The sequence below is a fragment of the Alternaria viburni genome (assembly GCF_023758015.1).
Source record: "Alternaria viburni strain BMP 2772 chromosome Unknown scaffold_5, whole genome shotgun sequence".
NCBI classification, from domain to species: domain Eukaryota; kingdom Fungi; phylum Ascomycota; class Dothideomycetes; order Pleosporales; family Pleosporaceae; genus Alternaria; species Alternaria viburni.
The window spans coordinates 1,363,512-1,384,338 of NW_026055774.1; the positions used below are offsets into that span (position 1 = coordinate 1,363,512).

The window sequence follows — 20,827 nt, forward strand, 5'->3', positions numbered from 1 at the left end:
TAGTTAAGTCGCCGACACAGGCTTGTAGTCGGTGCAATCACACATATTTCAACATCTCGATGACTACTCCTTTCTCTCGCTACTCCCCATAAAAACTCCTCTTCGAATCCACTGCCACATCCCTAGTGTCCCTGCCCAATCCATCGCTCCGAACACGCCTTGTCATGGCCAAATTTTGTAGGTAAGTGTCGTGGACCATACTGTAGTCCTATCTCTAACTCTTACAACAGAGACGTCATTTTTACTCTCCGGTATGGAAATAATGCCACCAATCGCATCAGCGCGTATCGCATCTCCCTAAGAATCTCAAATTGATTGAATAGTGGAGTATACGGACCCACGACACGCGCACGCCAGCAGCCGTCCGGGCGACGCTTATACCCGACACTAGTCACACAGACACGCTAACAGATGTGGAAATTTTGTTATCATTGTAATGGTGTGATTCTGAAGATCAAACACTCTTGATTTGTTTTGGGAGAGATACAGCCTATCCTTCAACCTACTCTTACATGTCATCAAACGTAGCGGTGCCCGCCCTAAAAGGCGAAGGTATATGTACAAGAAAAAACACAACAGTGACTGGGAAATCAGACAGCAGAGTAAACGGCAGTGCATCCCCGTCCACACTCCACCTTTTGCTCGAATTCAACTGTGCGGCCATTGACCTTGACCTTATTTCTTGGTGTGATTTGGAAACGATGCATCTCTTTTTCTCTTAGTTGTTTTCCGAATCCGCCAGCAGAAGCAGCTCGCTCTTGCTCGGCGGCTTGGTCAAGTGGTTGGATGTATGTTGGTGTGGCTAGATTGCTCCGCTTGCCACTGCCAATCTGGTAGTATTCGTTGTTACCCCAGAATAAGATGTCGCGACCCCAGTTTGTGTCGTTGTCGGTGAGCTTCTTCGATCGGCCAGTCACAGCGACGCTGGCAACGTTGTCGAGAATGGCGGCGGCATGGGTTGAGCCGACTGAGATGTTCAATAGACGTATCGGAATTGCAGTGTTCTTGGCTTCGTCCCACTCGAAGAGGCCAGAGAACGCGGGTACCTTGACGGGGTCGGCCTGCGTGTGCACCCACCGACCAACACCGAGTTGACCTGTGAGACCGAACCCGAACGCCCATGTGTCTGCAGTAGTCTTGTTGCCTTTGGTCGCTTCAACGGCGAGGAAAGACGTGTTGCCGCCAGCGAATACATTTGTCACCTTGCCTAACGAGCCAGAGTATAGCTTCTGTGTTGGGAGTAGAGATGGCGCATCTACGCTTTGCGCTTCAGCGTTGTACGGAAAACCAAGCTGACCGGAGGTGTTGTCGCCGAAAGTAAAAGCTCGTCCTTCGGAATCACAGACTAAGCTGTGGTAGTCACCAGTAGCGATCCTCTTGACGGGGAATCCTTTGAGGGTAGTGACCTCGTGGGGAATGTCGAACGCGCCGGTGGGACGGCTCTCGAATGATAGACCGGGTATACCTAGCTGACCTTTGCTAGGGAAGTCTTGTGAGCCTGAGGCGAAAGAGAAGACGCGGCCAGAGGAGGTGAGCATGAGCGCGTGCTCTAGCCCGGATGAGATGTCCGTGACGCGCTCGCTCCATCCGAGGTTCTCAGGTGTACGGTTGCGATGTGAGACGTTGTTGGAGCCACCCCAAAAAGGGATCCAGGATGTAGATGGCGGCTTTGGGCCTTGCTTCTGCTCCGCCTGTGAAACGGGTATCGAGTATACGGTGCCACTCTTGGAAAGGCCAATAATGCGATCGCGGGAGATGGCGAGAGAGGTAAGGTTATGGCCCGTCAAAGTCTTGGTAGGCTCCTTGACGTCGTTTGCGAAGGCGGTGCCCCATTGTAGAAGATCGCCCTTCTCGTCAATGGCCGCGCCAAAGTTTCTGTCGAGCTTGATGTCCCGCAACAACTTTCCGTCGAAGAAGGTCAAGCGTCTTGGTGTCTTAATGTACTTTTCGTCAGAGTCGGGTGCCACGACCTTGCCCGAGTTGGAGCCCCATGTGTAAACTCCAGGGTTCTCCCAGCTCTTGATGACTTGAAGATGCTGCGAGCTGATGATATTTCTATTGTCGTCGACCGATTTTGCTTGCCGCCGTGGCGCTTCGAACTTCAGCTCTGGCTCCTCTTGTTCCTCCGCGTGCGCATCTCGTATAATCGAGTCTCCATTGCACCATTGATATGCCGTGGCGGTAGCCCAGAGCGCGCCGACGGTGGCTATGGATCGGACGAAGTGTTGCTGTCGTCGTTGTGCATAGGGATGGGATGCGGTCCGGACGTGTGATTGCGGGGGTCTGGTCGCGATGTTCCTACATACTCGCGGGGCATGCGGCGTTCGGAGGGTCGCGCGTGCTACACACTTTGTGCTGAGCATAGTGCGGTATATGGGGTGGTGGGCTCGTAGTGGCAGGTGTCGTCCCGTGGGCGTCTGGATAGATCAAGAGAGCAACATTTGCAGCACGATCGAAGGTCCGATTACGGTTGGAGCATTGGTAATTGGACAGTTTGGATAGTTTCTCTAGATCGTAGCTGCGTGATCAATGACGCTCTAGACTTGCTCCACACTGACAGATGAGTCTAGCGCCAACTAGGCCTAGCACGACCTGCTGGACCCCCACGAGCATCACCGAGCTCCGACATGTGGAAACTGCGTTGTGTTTCCTGTCTGCACACAACAAACCCACCAACCCCCAAACTGCGCCAGAATGTACGAGGCAGACTCGTGGTACACTGCCTTTGTGCCGCGCACCGCCAAGCCCCAGGAGAAGGGCAAGCACCGCCGCAGAGAGAGCCTGCTTAAACAGGAGAACGTAAGCCCACCATCCGCTGCCTGGGTACGTCTGAGCACTTCTGATGATTGTACTTGCAGGAGAGTCAGGCTGACTTCGAGCGCGCAGAGGCCATCGCGGAAACAGCAGAAGACGATCGACCCGGCAAGCTCAATGGCCCTCCACCGGCCACCGTGGCCAGACGCGCCAAGTCGTACAGCGACTTCTACACCGTCGTGCGGGCACATCTGAAGAAGGAAAGGGCCCTCGAGAAGAAGAAGTCACGTGAAGACATCAGCACCGAGCTGGAGTTTGCCGACTGGTACGGCGGTGTCAGCGATGAGCTACTCGAAGCCAGCCACGGGGAGTACAGGCTCTACCAGAACCAACTACACATAACGCGAAACCACCTCGAGAACATCATCTCCGACACAACATCGACCCTCGATGTTCTCTCCTCCCTCTCCGAATCCTTCAAGATCGTCGAAGCCCAAACAAACGCCTTCCGTACACAATGCGAAGGCCTCATCGACGACCAGAAGCGCATCACCAAGCTCGCAGACGATATGGAGCAGAATCTGCGATACTACCTCTACCTCGAACCTACCACGAAACGGCTCAACGCTCCGGGAGCAGGCAAGATTGTGCGGGGTAAAGAATTCGTCGAGATGCTGGCCAACCTGGACAGCTGCCTCGAATACATGCAGGCGCATTCCAAGCATCGCGAAGCCGAAACGTACCGATCCAGATACCGACTGCTCCTTACCCGTGCCCTCACCCTCATCCGCGTCCACTTCACCGAAGCGCTTCGAGAAATCGCAGCCGATGTGTCGAAGCGGATAGCGGATAGACAACTGAACGACACCACCATGTCTGCGCTGTTGTATGCCAAATTCCGCGTCGGCGCGCCGGAGCTGAAGAGTATAGGCATCGAGATACAAAAGCGGGCAGTACTGCCGGCTGGAGCAGCGCCGGGCGGAGAAGCCGAATACCAAAGTCTGATGAATGAGCTGTACCAGAGTTACTCAGCCACTCGTGGCCGACTCATACTTCCCATCGTTACGAAGAAGATTGGCGAGATCGCACAAGCTCCAAGCACATCGACGGATCTCGTAGCCTTTGCGCGGAGCAGCATAAGCTACATACGTGGCATATGTTTCGACGAGTGCGACTTGTGGCGAGAGTGGTTTGAGGGCGACGGCGGATTGTACGACTTCCTCGAAGCTGTATGCGAGCCTCTATACGACTACCTGCGACCGCGCACCATCCACGAGACACAGATACTCAAGCTATGCGAACTCTGCACGCTGATACAGACACGATACATGGAGGAAGAAGAGGAGGAGTCGCCGGTTGAGGCGAACAAGCTGGACTTTTCTGTCATTGTACATCCCGCACTGCAAGATGCACAAAACAGATTGGTTTTCCTATCGCTTGCGATTCTGCGAGACGACATTGAGCGATACAAGCCTAAACCAGAAGATCTCGATTATCCCGCAAAGAACAAGAAGCACGCCACTTCCGGGACAAAGTCGAACCAACCCGTTTTGTCTGGCAAGAAGCAGCCCAAGTCCGAGGTCCCGCCCACCCCTTTGATGCCAAAGACGCCCACAATAGTCGAAGACGACGACCCAGATGCCCGGTGGAACTTCAATACCGAAGCGGCCTTCAAAGACTGGTACCCTACATTGCGCAAAGCGATCTGGTTGCTCAGCAAAATCTACAGGCTCGTTCACGTAAGTCCTTCAAGAAGCGCTTGCATGTCCTTTCTCATGCTAACGTGCTCCTAGTCCTCTGTATTCGATGACCTGGCTCATCACATCGTCCACAGCACCACGCTTTCTCTCGCACAAGCTAGCACGTTGCTTGCTAAATCCGCCTCACCCACCGATGCCGCCCTCTTCCTCGTATCGCACCTCCTTCTCCTCAAACAACAAATCGTAGCTTTCGACATCGAGTTCGTCACGCCAGAGACTGAAGTCCAGTACAATTTTGCGAGTCTCACGAATACTTTCTGGGAGCTGCGTGCTCGGGGCGGCCTCTTCAACCCGCGGAATCTCGTCGGTCTTTTGATACCCAAGGTCGTAGAAAACATGTTGGATGCCAAAGCTGAAGTGGATGCACGCCTGCGCCAAGCGATCAATGACTTTACTGGTCAATTCGTCGCCAGAATGACGGCACCGATCGATACCAAGGGCAACAAAAAGGTGCCTGTGAGTGAAGCTCCTGCGCGCACGAGCAAGATCCGGCAGAACATTGAGCATGAGACGCCGTTCCTGAGATCGAAGCTGGAAGAATACATCACCGACGCTCGTACACGCGAGATGCTTGTAGCAGCTGTCATGGAATCTGTCACCCAAGCATACGAAGACTGGTACGACTCGTCATACTCGCCGTCTCTTTCCAACCAAAATGGAGCCAACAGGAGCGCCAAGGGCAAAGGAAGGGAAGATGGCGTCTGGGATCCGGACGTGTTTAGTGAGTGGTGTGGCAACACGTTCAAGGTTGGCACGCTAGGACTAGGCAGCATCGATGACGAACAAGAGGACTATCAAGATGAGGATAGCGATGCAGACAGCATGGGTGCCACCAGCGGGAGATCAGGCACAGAAAGGACAGGGAACACGGGTCTCAGGATCAAGATGTGATAGCTCCCTGTAAGCCGGATAAAATAAGAAAATATTCATCATGCTGGTCTATGGTCGAAGCACCATTACCATGCTATCGGATAGAAATCTACCATGACTTCCGTTCTACAATCACTTTCCGTCGTTACAGGTGTGCTCTCCTCTTCCATCTCCTCAACCAGCTTCATTTCAGTTTCTGCCTCGCTCGCCGACTCGACTTCATCCTTCTTCCACGCATTCCGCTTCTTCTGTCTCGCTTTCTGCCGTCGCAATGCGTTCTTCTCGCGGCGTTCAATCACATCGCTTTCTTCGCCTTCCTACTATGATTGATCAGCCTCATCATTACTGTCATGGCAGTTGTCAAATCAAAGCAAGAACTTACCGAGCTACTTTCGCCATAATCCGTCGTCGATGCGCGGAGAGAGTCGTAGATCGAGGTCGTACTCGATACGGAAAGCTGCTTGATTGGCGGGTATTTGGCTTCGTCTTCAGTGTCGCTGGCTATTTCTGTCACCATTTCGGAGGTCGTGGTTGAAGATGAACGCGAAGAGGAATGAGCGGATGAGTCTTCGTCTTCGCTTGAATATCGTCTTGCCCTTCCTCTTCTCTTTCGCTCTTGCGCGAGTCTCTTCCTCGTTTGCTCGTTCAGTTCCTGCTGTTTTCTCGGTAACACGTCGTCGTCTCTCTTTGCTCCTAGCTTCGCGACTTTGAACACTTGTCTCTCTTCTCCTCGCTTTTGTCTGTTCGGTGACTCTCGCTCCTCAGAATCCACACTGCTGCTACTGCTGAGGCTGTCGTGTGCCCTTGCAAGCGTTCCACCACACTGCTTCTCAAAGTTCTCTGCGACGTCAAGGACGGACTTCATCGATGCTTGTGCGGCGTTGTATGCTTTGCCCGAAAGACCGGAAATGGATAGTTGGAAGGCCATGTATGGGCGTAGTAGGTGAAGAGGCGAGTTGATGGAGCGCGTCTTGGTGCGTGCGTAGGTCTCGATATCATTCTCTGACTCACTATCAGACCGGGTACTACTCGCTTCTTTCCTGTAAGGCAAAGTCTTGGAGCGCGTGAGACGAGTGACGGAAGCAGGCGGAGAGGGTTTGTGTTTCTTCGCCACAGAAGTCTTTGGTGTGGCTTCTCCAGCCCGTCTCTTCGGAGATATCTTTCTGTCGTTTGTCTCTGTTGTATCTTCGTCTTCTTGCTTGATCTTCACGGTGCTGTCTTCTCTGCCAATATGGCGCAAGTAACCTCTCTTATCCTTATAATCTTCGACGGATGTTGTTAATGCACGGAGTGACTCTACTGTAGACCCGCGTCCCGAAGTCACTCTGGTGATGGTGTTGCGAGAAAGGAGTCTGGGCCGCGCTTTGCAGGCTCGGGTTCGTGCCATGATGGGACTTTGAGTGATCTATCGAGAAAACTTGGGGGTTGTTCAGATAAGTAGAAACGTGTTTTGCTTATAGTATTACATCTGAGCAAATGGCATCGACCAAGTGAGGTAATGAGCCCTGAATGTGAGCTTTAAAGCAATTGTTTGTCCAATTTGCAAATGTGCAACGCGGAACGAACGTCAAAGAAATGACGGGCACAACTCAACGACAATTTGAACATTCCCTTTTACCAAACTTTTGGTCTCAAATGTCATGTCTAGGTCAAGAATTCTACAAGAATGCATCGTCACTGATCCGAAACGGAAGAGTAATGAATGGTAATGCGATAGAAGTATAATTACTGTAGTAGTGTAGAATGCGCAGGGCATGTATAAAAGACTGAAACCCAAACACCAATGCCATGCAGAAAAGTAAGTCAAGTATGTAATGCGAAAACATCAACCGTGCAGAAAGGGACCTAGCATGAAATGCAATCGCCACGCTGGCCATGCCACATGCAGCGGGTTCCACCAAGTGCTCACAAAGGCACAATCGAGCCACCCTGAGAAGCAAGCGGGTCAACGGAAGGTTGTTTGGTAACGGTGTTGACTGCATTCTCTTTGTACTTTGCAAGCGTCTTGTCAGAGTTGAAGTTCTGGTTGATAACACCGCTCATGCCTTTCTGGCAGTGGTTCCCGTTGGTCTGCGAGCAGTAGTACCAGATAGGGTTCGTGTCCTGCACCGTAAAGGTGAAGACGTTTGGTGCTTCACCCGCAGTGGTGTTGAAGTTGAAGCCAGAGAAGATGGAGCTGTCGCCGCCGAGAGGCTCGCATGGCTTGTCGAACGAGGACTGCACGAAAGTGTGCGCCTTGGGGAGGAAGTGGAACTCCATGAGATCGCCAGGTTCTGCGACTACGTTTTCGGGCTCGAAATGTAGGCCGCCGTTAGCGGTTGTGGATCCGGCGAAGACGCGGTGGACTACTCCGGTAGGTCGGACTGGGTGTGCTGGCACGGCGACGGTGAGGCCGACGATGGCAGCGGCTGTCAAGGCGAGAGATGTGAAGGCAACCATGTTGACTGATGATTCTAGTTGTTGATGTTGTAGGAATGGTGACCTGGCAAGGAAGCGACTAAGACGATGATGACTGGGAAGCAGAGACGAGCTATGAAATGCTTTCGATGATAATAGGACTGTGGATGCTGTGAAGAGAGTATTTTGATGTGGAAGATGTGATGTAGCTGTAGTGATGAAGATGCTGTGAAGGAGATGGTGTATTGATGATGAGATGAACTTGACAGACAAGAGTTTCTCTAGATATATACTCGTCTGGCGAGAGTGCTCACAAATCAAAGGTTGCTGATGTTCTACACATAGCCCTCGGTTGGAGAAATTGCCGTTTGATGGTAAGCTGTATCTTTCGTCAGTGCAGTGTCGCATCAGGCCCTTCACACGACCAGAATGCGGAGAATAGTATGACAGGATGCCTAAGATAGACAGGTCACAACTCGCAAAGGCCATCTCGGATAGAAAACGTTCCAGCGTTTGCTAAACACAGCTCCAATAAGCGTCCGGCAGCCCTGCCACTGCGGCTGAAATAGCTGACCCAGGGCGTGGCTTAGCCCCAACGCGAGAAACAACGGACAGCGCAATCGTCAGCAATTTACTGCTAGGCCTCGACTAAGTCCATTGTAGAGGATATTCCGGGCGTAATCACAACATTCGCTGCAGCTCGTAGTGTTGGTTGATGCTCATTGAACATGTTCCGCATGCGCCTTTGCGATGGTGACCCACGTGTCGACGCCTAGCAGGAATGGACGATGGAAACACCACACAGGTCCAACAGCTGAGTACTGTGCCACAGTATGACATTCCTCCCGTCCTCTAGATGGTCTTGGTCTTGTTTGTAATTGTTGGCTATTTTCGGTTTTAAGTGAGCGCTTATAGATCTGGAAGGGGCCGCCCTTTCGAAAACCAAGTAGGTACATGCCGAGACGCCTCTTCGCCGCTCAAGACCTCATTCCAGGACCTGAAACAGTGTCGCTTGCGCGTTATTATTTCCAGCGCGTATTACGCGATGCCCCAAGGTTCGGGGCTGGTGATGTTACGACGGAAGTCCGGGTCGTGGTGGAATCGGCCACACGGCGCGCACGCGAAGGTGGACCTTCTGGGAGCGATCTGGCTTTGCCTACCTGGGTAACGTCCGTGCACAAGGCTCATACCAAGAATACCACCATCAGTACTGATGTATCTGCATAGCTTCAATCTTTTGTTTCTTAGTCATCGGTCCTGTCCCGAACTCGCGTAAGGCACTTTTAGGATGCTAGAGCGAATGCCTAGTAGATGCGCTGATCCTGTCCCAATGGATGATCTGTGGAGGCCGCTAGCGAGCTGCCGTCAAGAAACACGGTGAAGTCTTAGTCGAACTCGTGAAGGCGGGGCATGCTTCGTCAACACGGTGGTGAATGGTGGTATATCTTTCCTCGGGCGAGAAAAAGGATATGAAGACAGCGGTGAAGTAGGAGATCTGGCGGTCAAGAGTCTTGTTAATACATCCTTGAGGCGACCTGGACCGAAAAAGCAGAAAAGCCGCGTTGCGAGGTTCCACACCACCACAACACTGTAATGGTGTGCACAGAGAGAATTGCTTTGCCAGATCCTGCATCGCAGTAGTAACGAAAGACTCAAGCGAGAATGGAGGTGGTGTAAAATTTCATTATTTTCTTCTTTCAAGAAGAACGCCAATACATGCTAGCTCGTGACTGCGGAAAACATCCAAAGAAAACATGCTCTATCAAAGACAACACGCTTACATGCAAGCAGCGCCGTCAATGCCAATGACCTTTCCGTTGACCCAGTCACCGTCTTGGGAAGCAAGGAAGCAGACAACGCGGGCAATGTCTACTGGCTGACCAACACGGTTGTGAGGGGACCATGTGCAGGCGTACTCGTCGACTTGGTCGTCGCTGAGCTTGTCACCATCGGGAATGTACTCGCGGCAGACGGCGTGGTACATGTCGGTCTTGATGCCACCGGGTGCAACGCAGTTGACGGTGATCCTCTTCTCGCCGGCATCTAGGTTGGGTCAGTAGATGAAGTGGAAGTGAGCATGATGTGACTTACCGATAGCCATGCACCTAGTGAATGTCTCAATGGCTCCCTTTGAGCCGGAGTAGACAGCGTGCTTGGGTACGCCCTTAGCCTGACCGGTGATGGATCCCATAAGGATGATGCGACCACCCATCTCCATCCTCTTGTAAGCCGCCTTAGCGACGAAGAACTGGCCACGGGTGTTGATGGTGAAGACACGGTCGAACTCCTCGGGTGTGACGTCCTTGAAGTGACCGAAAGAGACAACACCGGAGTTGGAGCAGCAGATGTCGAGCTTGCCGAAGTGGGCAACAACATCGTCCATCAGCTTCTCAGACTCCTCGACGTTGCCAACGTTGGCCTTGAAGGCAGCGGCGTCTGAGCCATTGCCGAGTGCCTTGATCTCCTTGACGACTGCCTCAGCACCCTCGACGGCGTTGGCGTAGTTGACGGCGACCTTTGCGCCACGCTTGGCGAGCTCAATAGCCATCGCCTTTCCGATACCACGGCCTACATGTTTGTTAGTATGGGAGGTGAAGCTTGGGTATGATGAAGCTTACCTGAGCCGGTAACAACGGCGACCTTGCCAGCAAGGCTCCATGTCTGCTCAATTGATGCCATTTTGATGTGTTGAGATTTTGAGTTGAGGAGTGTGAAGGTGTTTGTAGTAGTGATGAGAGTGGTTGTGATGATGATAATTCCCTTCCACGGTCAAGACGAGTACATATATACCCTTTCGCTATTCGGAACGCCAGCGGAGACCGCGTTCAGTGAGTAGCTCTTTTCCATCTGCTCCACCACCGGTATCCCAACATCCATACCACTCCCCCAACTCGAAGCGTCCGGTTCGGCACTCAGCATCGCCCCCAGGAGTCGTGAGTCCTAGGGCTGAAACTGTGTACCTGCGCCGCATCTGTCCCGTAGCGTGGTCCCTGTCCCCGTAGGAGAGCCTGAGCCTCAGGGACAGACCGTCGGACAGAGGGGCCGAAGGGGGCAGGGGCGCTTGCGATTGGACAATTCCCACGAGCTGCGAGGGCCGACCGAGCAACACCAAACTTCCAGCGCCTCTCGTGCAGCACGCACCCGTTTCACGAGATCGAAACATCTTTTTTTGTCCACCGCGAGTAATGCTGGTATCTCATTGAGTTCTGCTGGTGAAGCACCAGGTATGACGCTGCGAAGACTCGCGTTTGACAGTGACAACGAATCGCGAGGCTGATGCGACACCGGCGGCATCGAAACATCTATTTTCGCATCCTCGCATGTCCACCATCAGCCGATAGTCTTTGCTGGGAGCTCGTTGCTTCGTGATGTGACGCGAACAGATTCGAACGTCGCTGCGACGACTCGGTCCGTCGTGGGTAAGCCCAGGGCCGTAGGGTTCTGAAGATCCGACACGGTCATGTGACGTTCTGGGACAAACTTCGGACCCCTTGGAACGGTTTAGCCTGAACTCGCTCAGGGTTCGGCAGGACTCCGACGCTTCTCAGCACACCCGTGTACTGGAACCTCAATGGCTCCCCATACACCAACGGTCATCATGACTCCCTGAGTGCCGTAGAGTCCGGACTCGACCCGGTAAATGGAAGTGTGTTACAAGTCGGCCAAGCGTGGCTAGGTGTCGCAATCAGAAATGGGTGCTGCCGGCTTCCACAGCGGGGATCCGTCGACAAAACATCCGTGCGTTTTTCACTTCACTTCATCTTCCAACTGCTGTACCGTCGGGATAGATGGAGTGTTCCAAACGGTGGGCAACGAGCTGTGAGCGTTCTCATCTCGAGTACGAGCTGTTGAAGATAAGGGACCTGCGCACAGATTAATAAAGAGTCCATATACGAGCGACCATAACCGAGCACGTACACCGACGATGCATGCCAGTCTTTATCCAGATTACATACCTGTACCAAGAGCACAAAATAGCTGCGCGTCTACGTGCGAGGTTTTCAATCCTCTGAATCCCCTGTTCTGGAAACAGGGAGTCGTCTTCACCGGCCATGTTGTGTCTTATCAACGGCGTCCGTTGACCCAAAGTTGCAAACCAATATGCGTCTCCACCACCACGCATCGGCCCTTTCGTCCCCAGAACGGCTTGCTTTCAAGCGATAGTATCCGATCGCGGTGCCTATACATCCAGCGCTGACGAATATTTCGGATGCTCTTCGTGTGGCGCTTCTGTTCTCGCAGTACTAGCCGCAGGGGTGACCCGATAAAGCCACACGAGGTGGAATGTCACTCTCTAGAAGACGACTGGGGATGCAAGGGGCTTAGAAGAGTTCTCTTGTTGGGAAGGCCACGCGTATAGACGCCCAGGGTGGATGCTTTCGCGTCATGGCATCAGCGTGGCAGAGCGTAGCGGATAACCCTATGTCAGAAATGCATCATCCGTCAAGGGCTATGCAATCGTGGGAGCTACCTACTCACCAACTAGAAGACTTGCACCCTGATTGCTCAGAGATATTGAAACTATCAATACCGCACGAATCACATACCTTCCCGGTCTGAGTACGGGGTGGTGTAGTCGTCTCAAGGAGCTCTTTTGTGGAGTTGTCAGAGCTATACCTGAATCGATTCATTTCCCCCTCATTCCGTTTCCCGTCAAACACATAGCGGTGAAAGGGGCTGTTGTTGGGCGCTTCACGCGACCTTCTGCCAGATCGCCCTATGCTAATGCATTCTTTCACGGGACAGCCATGGTTTCCATTATCGAACCTCGCATTCGCTTTTATATGTCTTCTAACGATGCTCATTTTTGTGCCTACTAATACAACAATGTTGCAACTAACCGAAAACATCGAGTGATGCACGATATGGATGATAGACATATATGGAGGTACTTGTACAGCAGTAGTGACACAACGAAGCCTCCGCTGACACAAACCGTTCGGATACTACCCGGTAAGTCCCCGATGCTTAACTCAAGCTCGGCTGGCATACGGAAGTGCATTGATCGGCACTGGGCGTGTCTTTGGTCAGGATAGCGCGTCCAGACCACCACATCCATCTCCACCTCTTGATAGGGTGAAAGCCGCAACGGCGACGAAAATCTCCGACATACCGACCGTTGGATGGAACTCACGAGGGGTCACTCGCATGTTCACCACCCTCTGGTGAGTGATATACATCAAAGCCCGATGGCACGGGCCAGCTACATCCTGACAGCTACGGCTGTCGTGCGGGCATCCGTAGGCTTGGCACGATCTTCGTATCAGCCATGCGGATTAGAGCAAGAGCCACTGCTCTGGGTACTTCAATGTTGGAAAGTGGTCCTTCATGTCGTAGGTTATTGTGATGTGTAACAATGGCCGCTTGGAACCGAAGGATTCTAGCCGCTCCTGTGTGCTCGAACAGCCAGTCATCTTGATTAGGGCTGCATATGCTACCTCCATACGCAAGTAGCCACGCTGAACGCGTAAGCTTGTCAAGCAATGAGCCTGCAGGAAGACGTCTTGGTACCGGCTTTCTGTCACTGTGATACGGAAGCATACTGCATATACCCATCCTTCGACTTAACGGCCAGAAGGAATCTGGTTAGTAACTCCATCGGGTAGTGGTCTCCATTCTCCGGCCACATTGAGGGCTGGAGAAGTCCAAATAAGGCGGCGATCGTAAGACTGCGTTGCCGTTTGTTCGGAAGCGATGACGGGTTTCGATGCATCAGCACGGTTACTGGGGGTGAATGAGACATAGTACGATCTGGATAAAGCGGCACCATCATAGTGCGACGAAGTCCTTGCATAACGTCCGCGGAAAGAGGAGAGGCGAGGGGACTATCTGGGAGAGGTTGAGGTACGTGCCTCAATACACATGCTTGCATTCTCCACGGTGTTACCAATACTGTTGGAAGCATATTGCAGACACAGTACTACTCCAATCAACTTCAGAAGTCCAAACATGCCATACTGGCTCCTTTCACTTCCCTCGGCCATTGTTCACTTTGAACTCAAACCCTCTACTACCCTTGCATCGTTCGCATCTGACGAGTCCACATCCTCGTAGGGACACTCTGTTACATCCCACACGGTTCGAAGAAACCCCGCCGCCGTAGTGCCGCCCTTACACACACACCATTCGCACTCTTAGCCGACCCCGCCATCAAGCCTCCAATCTCGAAGACACCAATTATCTACGCAATCCGACCCATGCCCTGCTTACGCTTGAAACACATGCGCGGGTTAGGAGAAAAACGAAGCAATCAAGAACCCGCAGGTAGTGATGACGGAGGGGCTACACGGTGGTAAGGGATATATGTGTTGCACATCAGCCGTTACGCATACACACATGACACCTTCGACCACCGTGTCACGGAAGAGCCCCGCATCCACCATCACGACATGAAGAGATTTCATCCGAAGCTGAGAGCCTCCTGCGAATGAAGATGGTCAGTATGCTTTCACTGGCAGACTGGTCGAGGAGACACCCACCGTTGCCTGCGACCAGCTGGCCGAGGATCCGCTGGAAGCGCTTCACACTCACCGTCAACAACAGTCCGCTGAAGTGTATAGGTTTGCTATTCCCAAGTCGGTTGGTACTATTTGATCATCATGTCTATGTACTATACATTATGGACTGCCTTGCAGTCGGTTCTGATGACCTCAGTCCAGGCACGAAGCACCTCGGCGATCGAGACGGACATCACTCGACGCCGATGCTGTGTCTATGCCCTTGAACGCCAACCAACGCTTGGAACCTCGCGCATATCCTTCCCAAGCATCCTAAGATGTCGATGCTGATGGAAAACACCCGAAAGAGATGGAACGAGATAAGAAACGATAAGACGGGAAACACCTAAACACCCGCTAATACATCATGAGCTCGTGGTGGTACGGTGGAAGACAGAGAGAAGAGAAGAGATGGAGGTGGGAGGTTATCCTCGCGCGAGTTTCTCGAGTTTACTACGAATGCCATCGGAGAACCTGGTGGCAACACCCTCATCAAGGACGTCGACACAATGCGACAGGATCGCGAAGCCGTTATCCAAAGGGACGTGTGTACCGTCGCGCTTGGTCAGAGTGGGTATGCCCTCCCTACGAGACATGTACCTCAGTATGGTAGGATGGTCAGCTGGAAGGCGATCCACAGAGAACGCGGAGTTCGATGGCTGATACGATCCTTGGTGGTTGGGACTCAAGGACTCGCCATGTGCCAGCGAATCAGTCCAGAAGACCAAACCCGCACGGTAGACGGCGCCAGCCCACCATGGCGGCCGGATACCTCTTGGCATCTCACGGATGAGTCGAAGGACCTGACCGGCGTGGGTGATGGCCTCCTGCACATCGGACAGACACTTCTTGTGCATCCACAGCATCTGCTGGTATGAGCCGTCCACACCCTCTCGACGCGCAAGGCGCTCTATCTCTGGAAAGTTGGACACAGCGTTCAAGCTGATAAGATGGAACATGACAAGGTTCGCCTGCATCATCGGACACACTGGGTTGGACTTCATGTACCGTTGCGCCAAATCGAACCAACGCCCTAGCAACGCCTGCACCTCCTCGAGACGCACGCGGGTCGACGCTGCTGTCAGTGCGCGATTCCGCGATCGTGAAGCGACGCTATCGGAAAAGCAGCTGAGAAGCTGGCAATACTGGCAGACCAGAGTCTGCAGGGGGTGGAGGAGCAGACGCAGGTGCATAGGTGTCAGATGAATCTCCTGTACATCCTGTACGACGATTTCGTCATCTAGGAAGTAACGGAACAGATCTCTGAGACTGGGTGGTCTGGCCCCAGAGCCTACTGAAGAGTACCCGTTCGAGAACTCATGGACTTGGTTGAACATCTCAGACCACTCTGAGGCGGTCTGCGCTTGCCAAAGTCGATCCGAATCAGGCATCGGCGCGCCAAACTCTGTTACTGAGAACAGTGGTGCGGTATCGTGGAAGAGCGATAAGTCTTGGTCTACCATGACCCAGGAGTAGATGAGGCTGCGCCAATATTAGTAAGTGCGTTCACGTGACGGTACCGAAGTTTTCAACACTTACCGACTGCGGCTTTCTTGCTGAAGCCAGTCCTTCCACAACGCATCCGTCGAAATATTTCCGTTGATATGAGGCGTTGCCGGCGGTCGCACATCGAGAATACCGGAATGTCGCAACATGGAGAAATACATGCCACGCTGGCCCATAGCGATGTCCATCTGCCATTTGTCGCCACTCCACGCCGCCTGGACAGTGAAGAGGAGGGCTGCACGCAGAACGATAGGATCACCAGCCATGATGATGTTCTTCTCAATAAGGTCGAAGAGCGATATCCGGCAGGCTTCGGTGAAGCCACCAGTTAGCCACCTGGCCTCTATGGATGGAATGGTCATGGCGCCCTGCGCGATCATCATGAGAATGAGCAAGCTCGATGCTTTGTCGTTGTAGTTTTGCATTAGTTCATTCGTATCGAGCACACCTCTGGCGGAGGTGGGATAATAGCGTTCGAAAGAGTTGGCGTATGACTTGAGAAAGTACTCCAGGACGCGAGCAGGTGGAAGAAGAACGAAGTTGGAGTGAGAGGCCGTGGATCCTGGAGACTCGCCACTGCTGGACGAGCTGCTTCCGTCTTTGTGGATGTCCAAAGCCTTGTGGAGGAAGCTTTGGGTGATGGCGAGAAGTTTGTCTCGCGTGGCTTCCTGCAACTTCGATACCGCGATTTGCCCGCCTTGTTGAAAGTCGGATTCATCCCACGATGGGGACCAGTTAGCCCAGCCCTCGTGATTCTTGAGGCTCAGCTCTAACCGCTCGAGGTTGAGTCTCGCTGTGCGTGGACACGAGCTTGAAGCAATAGAAGGAGTGCAACGGAAAACAGTCCAGCCATCTTGAGCCGCGATGATGGCACCAAGATCAGGTATGCCGGCATCTGCTATCGAAGAGTGCCTGTTGGATGGGTAGAACATCGAAGCCGAACTACCAATTTGCAGGTCCGAAAAGGACTCGTCCATGCGAGGTGTCTGGACAGGCTGTCCAAATGTTTGAGCAGGCGACATTTCTGGTATCATGCCAAGGATTCCATCCTGAGGTGGTCCCATGCTCATGTCCATACTCATGCTCATCATCAACGCGGGGTCTATCCGCATGGGATCAAAGGTTGTATCCATGGGCATGCCGTTCCAAGGGTCCATCATGAATTGAGGGCTCTCATTATCGGATTGGTCCCGTACCGTTCTGACGAAGTCGTCATATCCTGACATAGGTGTGGAGGTGACGAATCCATTCATGCCGTTCACCGGGGTGGGGAGTGGCGAAAGAAGCGACGATGATTGAGCAAGTCCGTTGGAAGGGGACTGGTCGAAAAAGGGTGGCGTATCGGAGATCGGCATATGAAGATGCAACGACTTCTCCTCGGGATTTATGTGTGTCGGTGGCTGTACCGGTTGTGAGATGGAAGGGTTTCGTGAATGAGGGGCCGAGGGCGACTGCGATTGTCTTTGCGACGGTGGTTGGCTGTCCGGAATATGGGAAGTCTGGTTGATCTGAGCAGGAGAGGACTTCGACATCGCTTGTTTCGGTTGGCTATCGTGGTTTGGAGAGACATTGCCGGATGTATTGTGGTTATCCGCGTTGCTACCACTCTCGCTCGAGTCCCCGCTCCCAGCCTCAGGAGGACCGCCAACCCGCTGGACACCTTTCGATGCCCGCCTTGTAGGACGCAATGTGCATTTCAGATTCCTCTGAGCGCACCTGGTGCACGGAAACTTCTTGTCACACTTGGTCTTTGTCTTCGCACAATTACTGCAGGCGATGGGTGTGCGGCCGGCGGACTTTGGTATTATGCCTTGTGGGGGGAGTCCCTCTTCGTTGTTCTGGTTGCGGCCGTGTACGGTGTAGTGTCTTTGCAAAAGATCTCTGAAGAGGCTGTCAGTACTTTGTTCCGAACGGTCGATGCCACAGGATGAGAAAGAGCAAGGAAGGGTGCCACATACCGTCGAGCAAAGCTCATATGACATGTGAAGCATTTGAAAGGCTTGACGTTGGTGTCTGCTCATCCACAGTGATTAGCAGATATCCCAGAAGAAAGATTGGATGGTAGCTGGTGCGAGGAAGATTGAAAGAGCGAAAGACGCGGGGTCAACATACGAGTCAAGATATGTCGTTCGAGATGCTCGTCTCTGGTGAACGACTGTCCACAGTATGTGCAAAAGACCATGTTGAAGGAGGAATTAAGCGTGTGATCCTGGTGGAAGTAGACTTGATATGTTGGTCGACACGACGATGGCCGGCTGATGGGTGGTAGGAGGGGTCTGAGGATGATATTGTGTACCAAGGTTCAGAAAGAGATCAATGCCATAAACTCCAAGGCGGGGATATCGAGGCGAAAGTGAGGTTGGCGAGGCTCAAACGAGTGGGACGAGGATGGAGTAATGGGTCCGAAGTCCGGTAGTCCTGAGAGAGCTCTAAAACGGGGCGGGCATGGAAACCAGTCTGGAGCTAAGAGAAATAGCAGACGTCAAGTCGACAGCTAGACGTTTTCCGTTGGGACGTCAGACGGAAGCCGTGTGTTAAGAGTGCTGTGGCGCTGACTGCAGAACGAGTCGTCTAGCACTGGTCTGAGAAGGACGAGGTCAAGATCAGGCCCCGTGGTACAGCGGCTGTCAAGTAGGCTGAGCACGTTGGAGTGGGTGACGAGAGATGGGTAAAGATAGAAGATTATCACGGGGAGAACGTTGGCGTGGGGAGAGATATTTCTCAAGCGTATAGAGGTAGGAAATGTAAGAGCGGGTTTGACTAGCGGGCTTTCCCAACAGGGAGTGTTGATTATGCATCTGAGCGACGATGAATTCATCAATTGAGGAGGGATCCTGCTGCACGAGAGGATGAGCTAGTGCCTCGCAGTTACATGCAGCGCGCCAGGCTCTTGGGTGGGTCGAGCCTGACCCGGTTAGCCCGATGTTTGTTCGAGCGACCAGGGGCATCTGCACGGCGTTGATGATAAGACTCAGCGACAACAGGGATGCATCTTGGAGATCTGCACCGCGGACTAGATTGGTGGAGGGCAGGGTGGAGGTTCGTGCTGAGAGTGACGGGGGACGAGCGCCGAGCCCGCGTCAGCCACAAGTCCGCGAACCGAGCTGGCGCATGGCTCCCTGGGAAAAGAACAGCAAGACACCCGTACACCCGTAATGTATTCTGCAATACGGCAAAATTACTGCCACGATCTGCGCCCGCACATGCGTCAAATCAGCACCGGCGGGGGCCTTGGGCATGCCTGTAAGATACACCAATGTCTCTATATAGACGCCTTCGAGGAAACCACTAAGATTGCTGGCAGCGGTGAGTCCACCTCAGCTCTCGTTGCGAGCTATACGAAGCCTTTCGCGTCTTCCTACTCCCGCAGGTAGTGATGGGCGCGACATACGAGATAACAACTCAGGTATGTCAGCATCACGCGGCTGAGTCGTGGTTGACAGGTGCCGACTCACTGGAGATCTCTCGAGTCTGTCCACCCGTCTCGGAACGTAACACGAAGCTCTCTCTCGTCCCGCGGCCACTAAACGAGGGAGGATAAAAGTCCTCTGTACCCTCATCCCAGATTGATGTCGTCGAAAATATATCGATTTTCGGCAAGGTTCGCGCTTTGCAAGGCCACTGCGACAGTGGCTCACTACGCCAACCGAGAACCCCACTTCGATTCGACGCTTGCACGGCTCACTTGGATACTCCTGCTCTGTCCCCGTACTTCAGTGGGTCGTCAACTGTTTCGAACGGTGAGCCGAATGTGGCACTGGCTCTGGCGGGGCTATGATTATCGCGGGCGCCATCCATGGATGGCAGGTTCGAGTAGCGTGTTGCCTCGCGCGTACCAAAACTGCACGTGACCCCGGAACACAAAAGTGGTTCTATTACAGCTCCATGTTTAGTCAACGCAGGGCGGTTTTAGATGGCCAAGCGGTGCACTTGACACGTCTGGATGCAGTATCCCGCCTGTAGCCACAAGCTGCTTGCTCACCGTCAAAAGTTTGTTGCAATTCAACAGTGAATTGCTTTATTTGGCGATCAGTTGCGGTCTACTCTGACAGCTCTCACTTCTGCTTTTTCCCTTGGTCGCAGAGGTTACCAAAGTTCGAGGGCGGTCACTGTACACGGTGTACCGCACGAATCAGTCGGTGAACCCGGCTGTATGTACCCAGATGCTTGCGGTATGCCGCTGAGGCTAATGTCGCGATTGCACCATCCATTCGGGGTGTAATATACACGCCTGTTACCTCATTTTTCCATGATGCAGACGATGTTGGAAGCGTTCCGCAACGCCTGACACGCCATGTATGTAGACATGCGCTCGTAGCACGACAGAGGCTACCTGAAAGCCGCAGTCGACTTTGCAAATGGCAAAGATCATCATCTCAGCCTGAGACCTCCAACTAGAAGCCAGCAGGTATCGCTTCTTCTCAAAGCATCCTACCAGATGCGGGAACCCCACGCCAGCCCTAAGGCCGATCTTGACGGAAACAGGGTGCTCGAGCCAAACGATCGGCCCAACGAGGTCGGTCCTACGATTCGCTTCCGCTTCGGTGCCATGTCCCACGCCACATCACTGACGGGTTCGTGAAGACACGAGCAAAAATAGCCACGACCGACGATTTCGCGATACGACTCAGACTCTCAGACCAATGTGACAACGATTGCTAAGAATGGTATTCGCAAAACCTAGGGCACTCGATAACTGAAACAAGCTTGGCCTCTAACGCTCTTGCAGTCGCGTCGTGCGTTCTCCAACGCCACTGATGTTTTACGCACGGCCGACCTCATTTCCAAACTATTGTTTCGTGTCAACCGCTGCCTCACTACTTCGCACGCAAGCGAAATATCCACCTGGCCATATTGCAGACTGTAAACTCCTTTCTTAGAACGCGTTCGACCCGCCTTATCTCCATCCCCTCAACCAGAAGTCTGGGCATGGCGGACCGCGGTGGGTAAGATTCAATCAACCCCAATCAAGAACACGAGGCTTGTTTTGGGCCGCAACAGTGAACATATGCAGAGGCGAACGTGTTTCCCTGGCACGATGTA

The 20,827-nt window shown here is 53.0% G+C and overlaps 6 protein-coding genes across 6 annotated transcripts; 1 reads left to right on the forward strand and 5 right to left on the reverse strand.

Moving 5' to 3' along the window:
* Positions 1–590: 590 nt before the first annotated feature.
* Positions 591–2,363, reverse strand: J4E79_003353 (uncharacterized protein; the record flags this gene model as incomplete). Its single annotated transcript, XM_049352248.1, has 1 exon — positions 591–2,363. One exon carries the CDS (start codon positions 2,361–2,363, stop codon positions 591–593), a length of 1,773 nt encoding a protein of 590 aa, XP_049213719.1.
* Positions 2,364–2,694: 331 nt separating this feature from the next.
* Positions 2,695–5,405, forward strand: J4E79_003354 (uncharacterized protein; the record flags this gene model as incomplete). The annotated part of the gene is made up of 3 exons (XM_049352249.1): positions 2,695–2,799; positions 2,859–4,493; positions 4,548–5,405. 3 exons carry the CDS (start codon positions 2,695–2,697, stop codon positions 5,403–5,405), a joined length of 2,598 nt encoding a protein of 865 aa, XP_049213720.1.
* A 65-nt stretch (positions 5,406–5,470) lies between these two features.
* Positions 5,471–6,771, reverse strand: J4E79_003355 (uncharacterized protein; the record flags this gene model as incomplete). The annotated part of the gene is made up of 2 exons (XM_049352250.1): positions 5,471–5,701; positions 5,767–6,771. The coding sequence occupies 2 exons, from the start codon at positions 6,769–6,771 to the stop codon at positions 5,471–5,473; spliced, it is 1,236 nt and encodes a 411-aa protein (XP_049213721.1).
* A 518-nt stretch (positions 6,772–7,289) lies between these two features.
* On the reverse strand, positions 7,290–7,823 carry J4E79_003356 (uncharacterized protein; the record flags this gene model as incomplete). Its single annotated transcript, XM_049352251.1, has 1 exon — positions 7,290–7,823. One exon carries the CDS (start codon positions 7,821–7,823, stop codon positions 7,290–7,292), a length of 534 nt encoding a protein of 177 aa, XP_049213722.1.
* Positions 7,824–9,558: 1,735 nt separating this feature from the next.
* J4E79_003357 (uncharacterized protein) lies at positions 9,559–10,460 on the reverse strand (the record flags this gene model as incomplete). The annotated part of the gene is made up of 3 exons (XM_049352252.1): positions 9,559–9,824; positions 9,873–10,349; positions 10,400–10,460. The coding sequence occupies 3 exons, from the start codon at positions 10,458–10,460 to the stop codon at positions 9,559–9,561; spliced, it is 804 nt and encodes a 267-aa protein (XP_049213723.1).
* Positions 10,461–14,703: 4,243 nt separating this feature from the next.
* J4E79_003358 (uncharacterized protein) lies at positions 14,704–17,966 on the reverse strand (the record flags this gene model as incomplete). The annotated part of the gene is made up of 4 exons (XM_049352253.1): positions 14,704–15,760; positions 15,818–17,665; positions 17,743–17,797; positions 17,897–17,966. The coding sequence occupies 4 exons, from the start codon at positions 17,964–17,966 to the stop codon at positions 14,704–14,706; spliced, it is 3,030 nt and encodes a 1,009-aa protein (XP_049213724.1).
* Between the last annotated feature and the right edge of the window lie 2,861 nt (positions 17,967–20,827).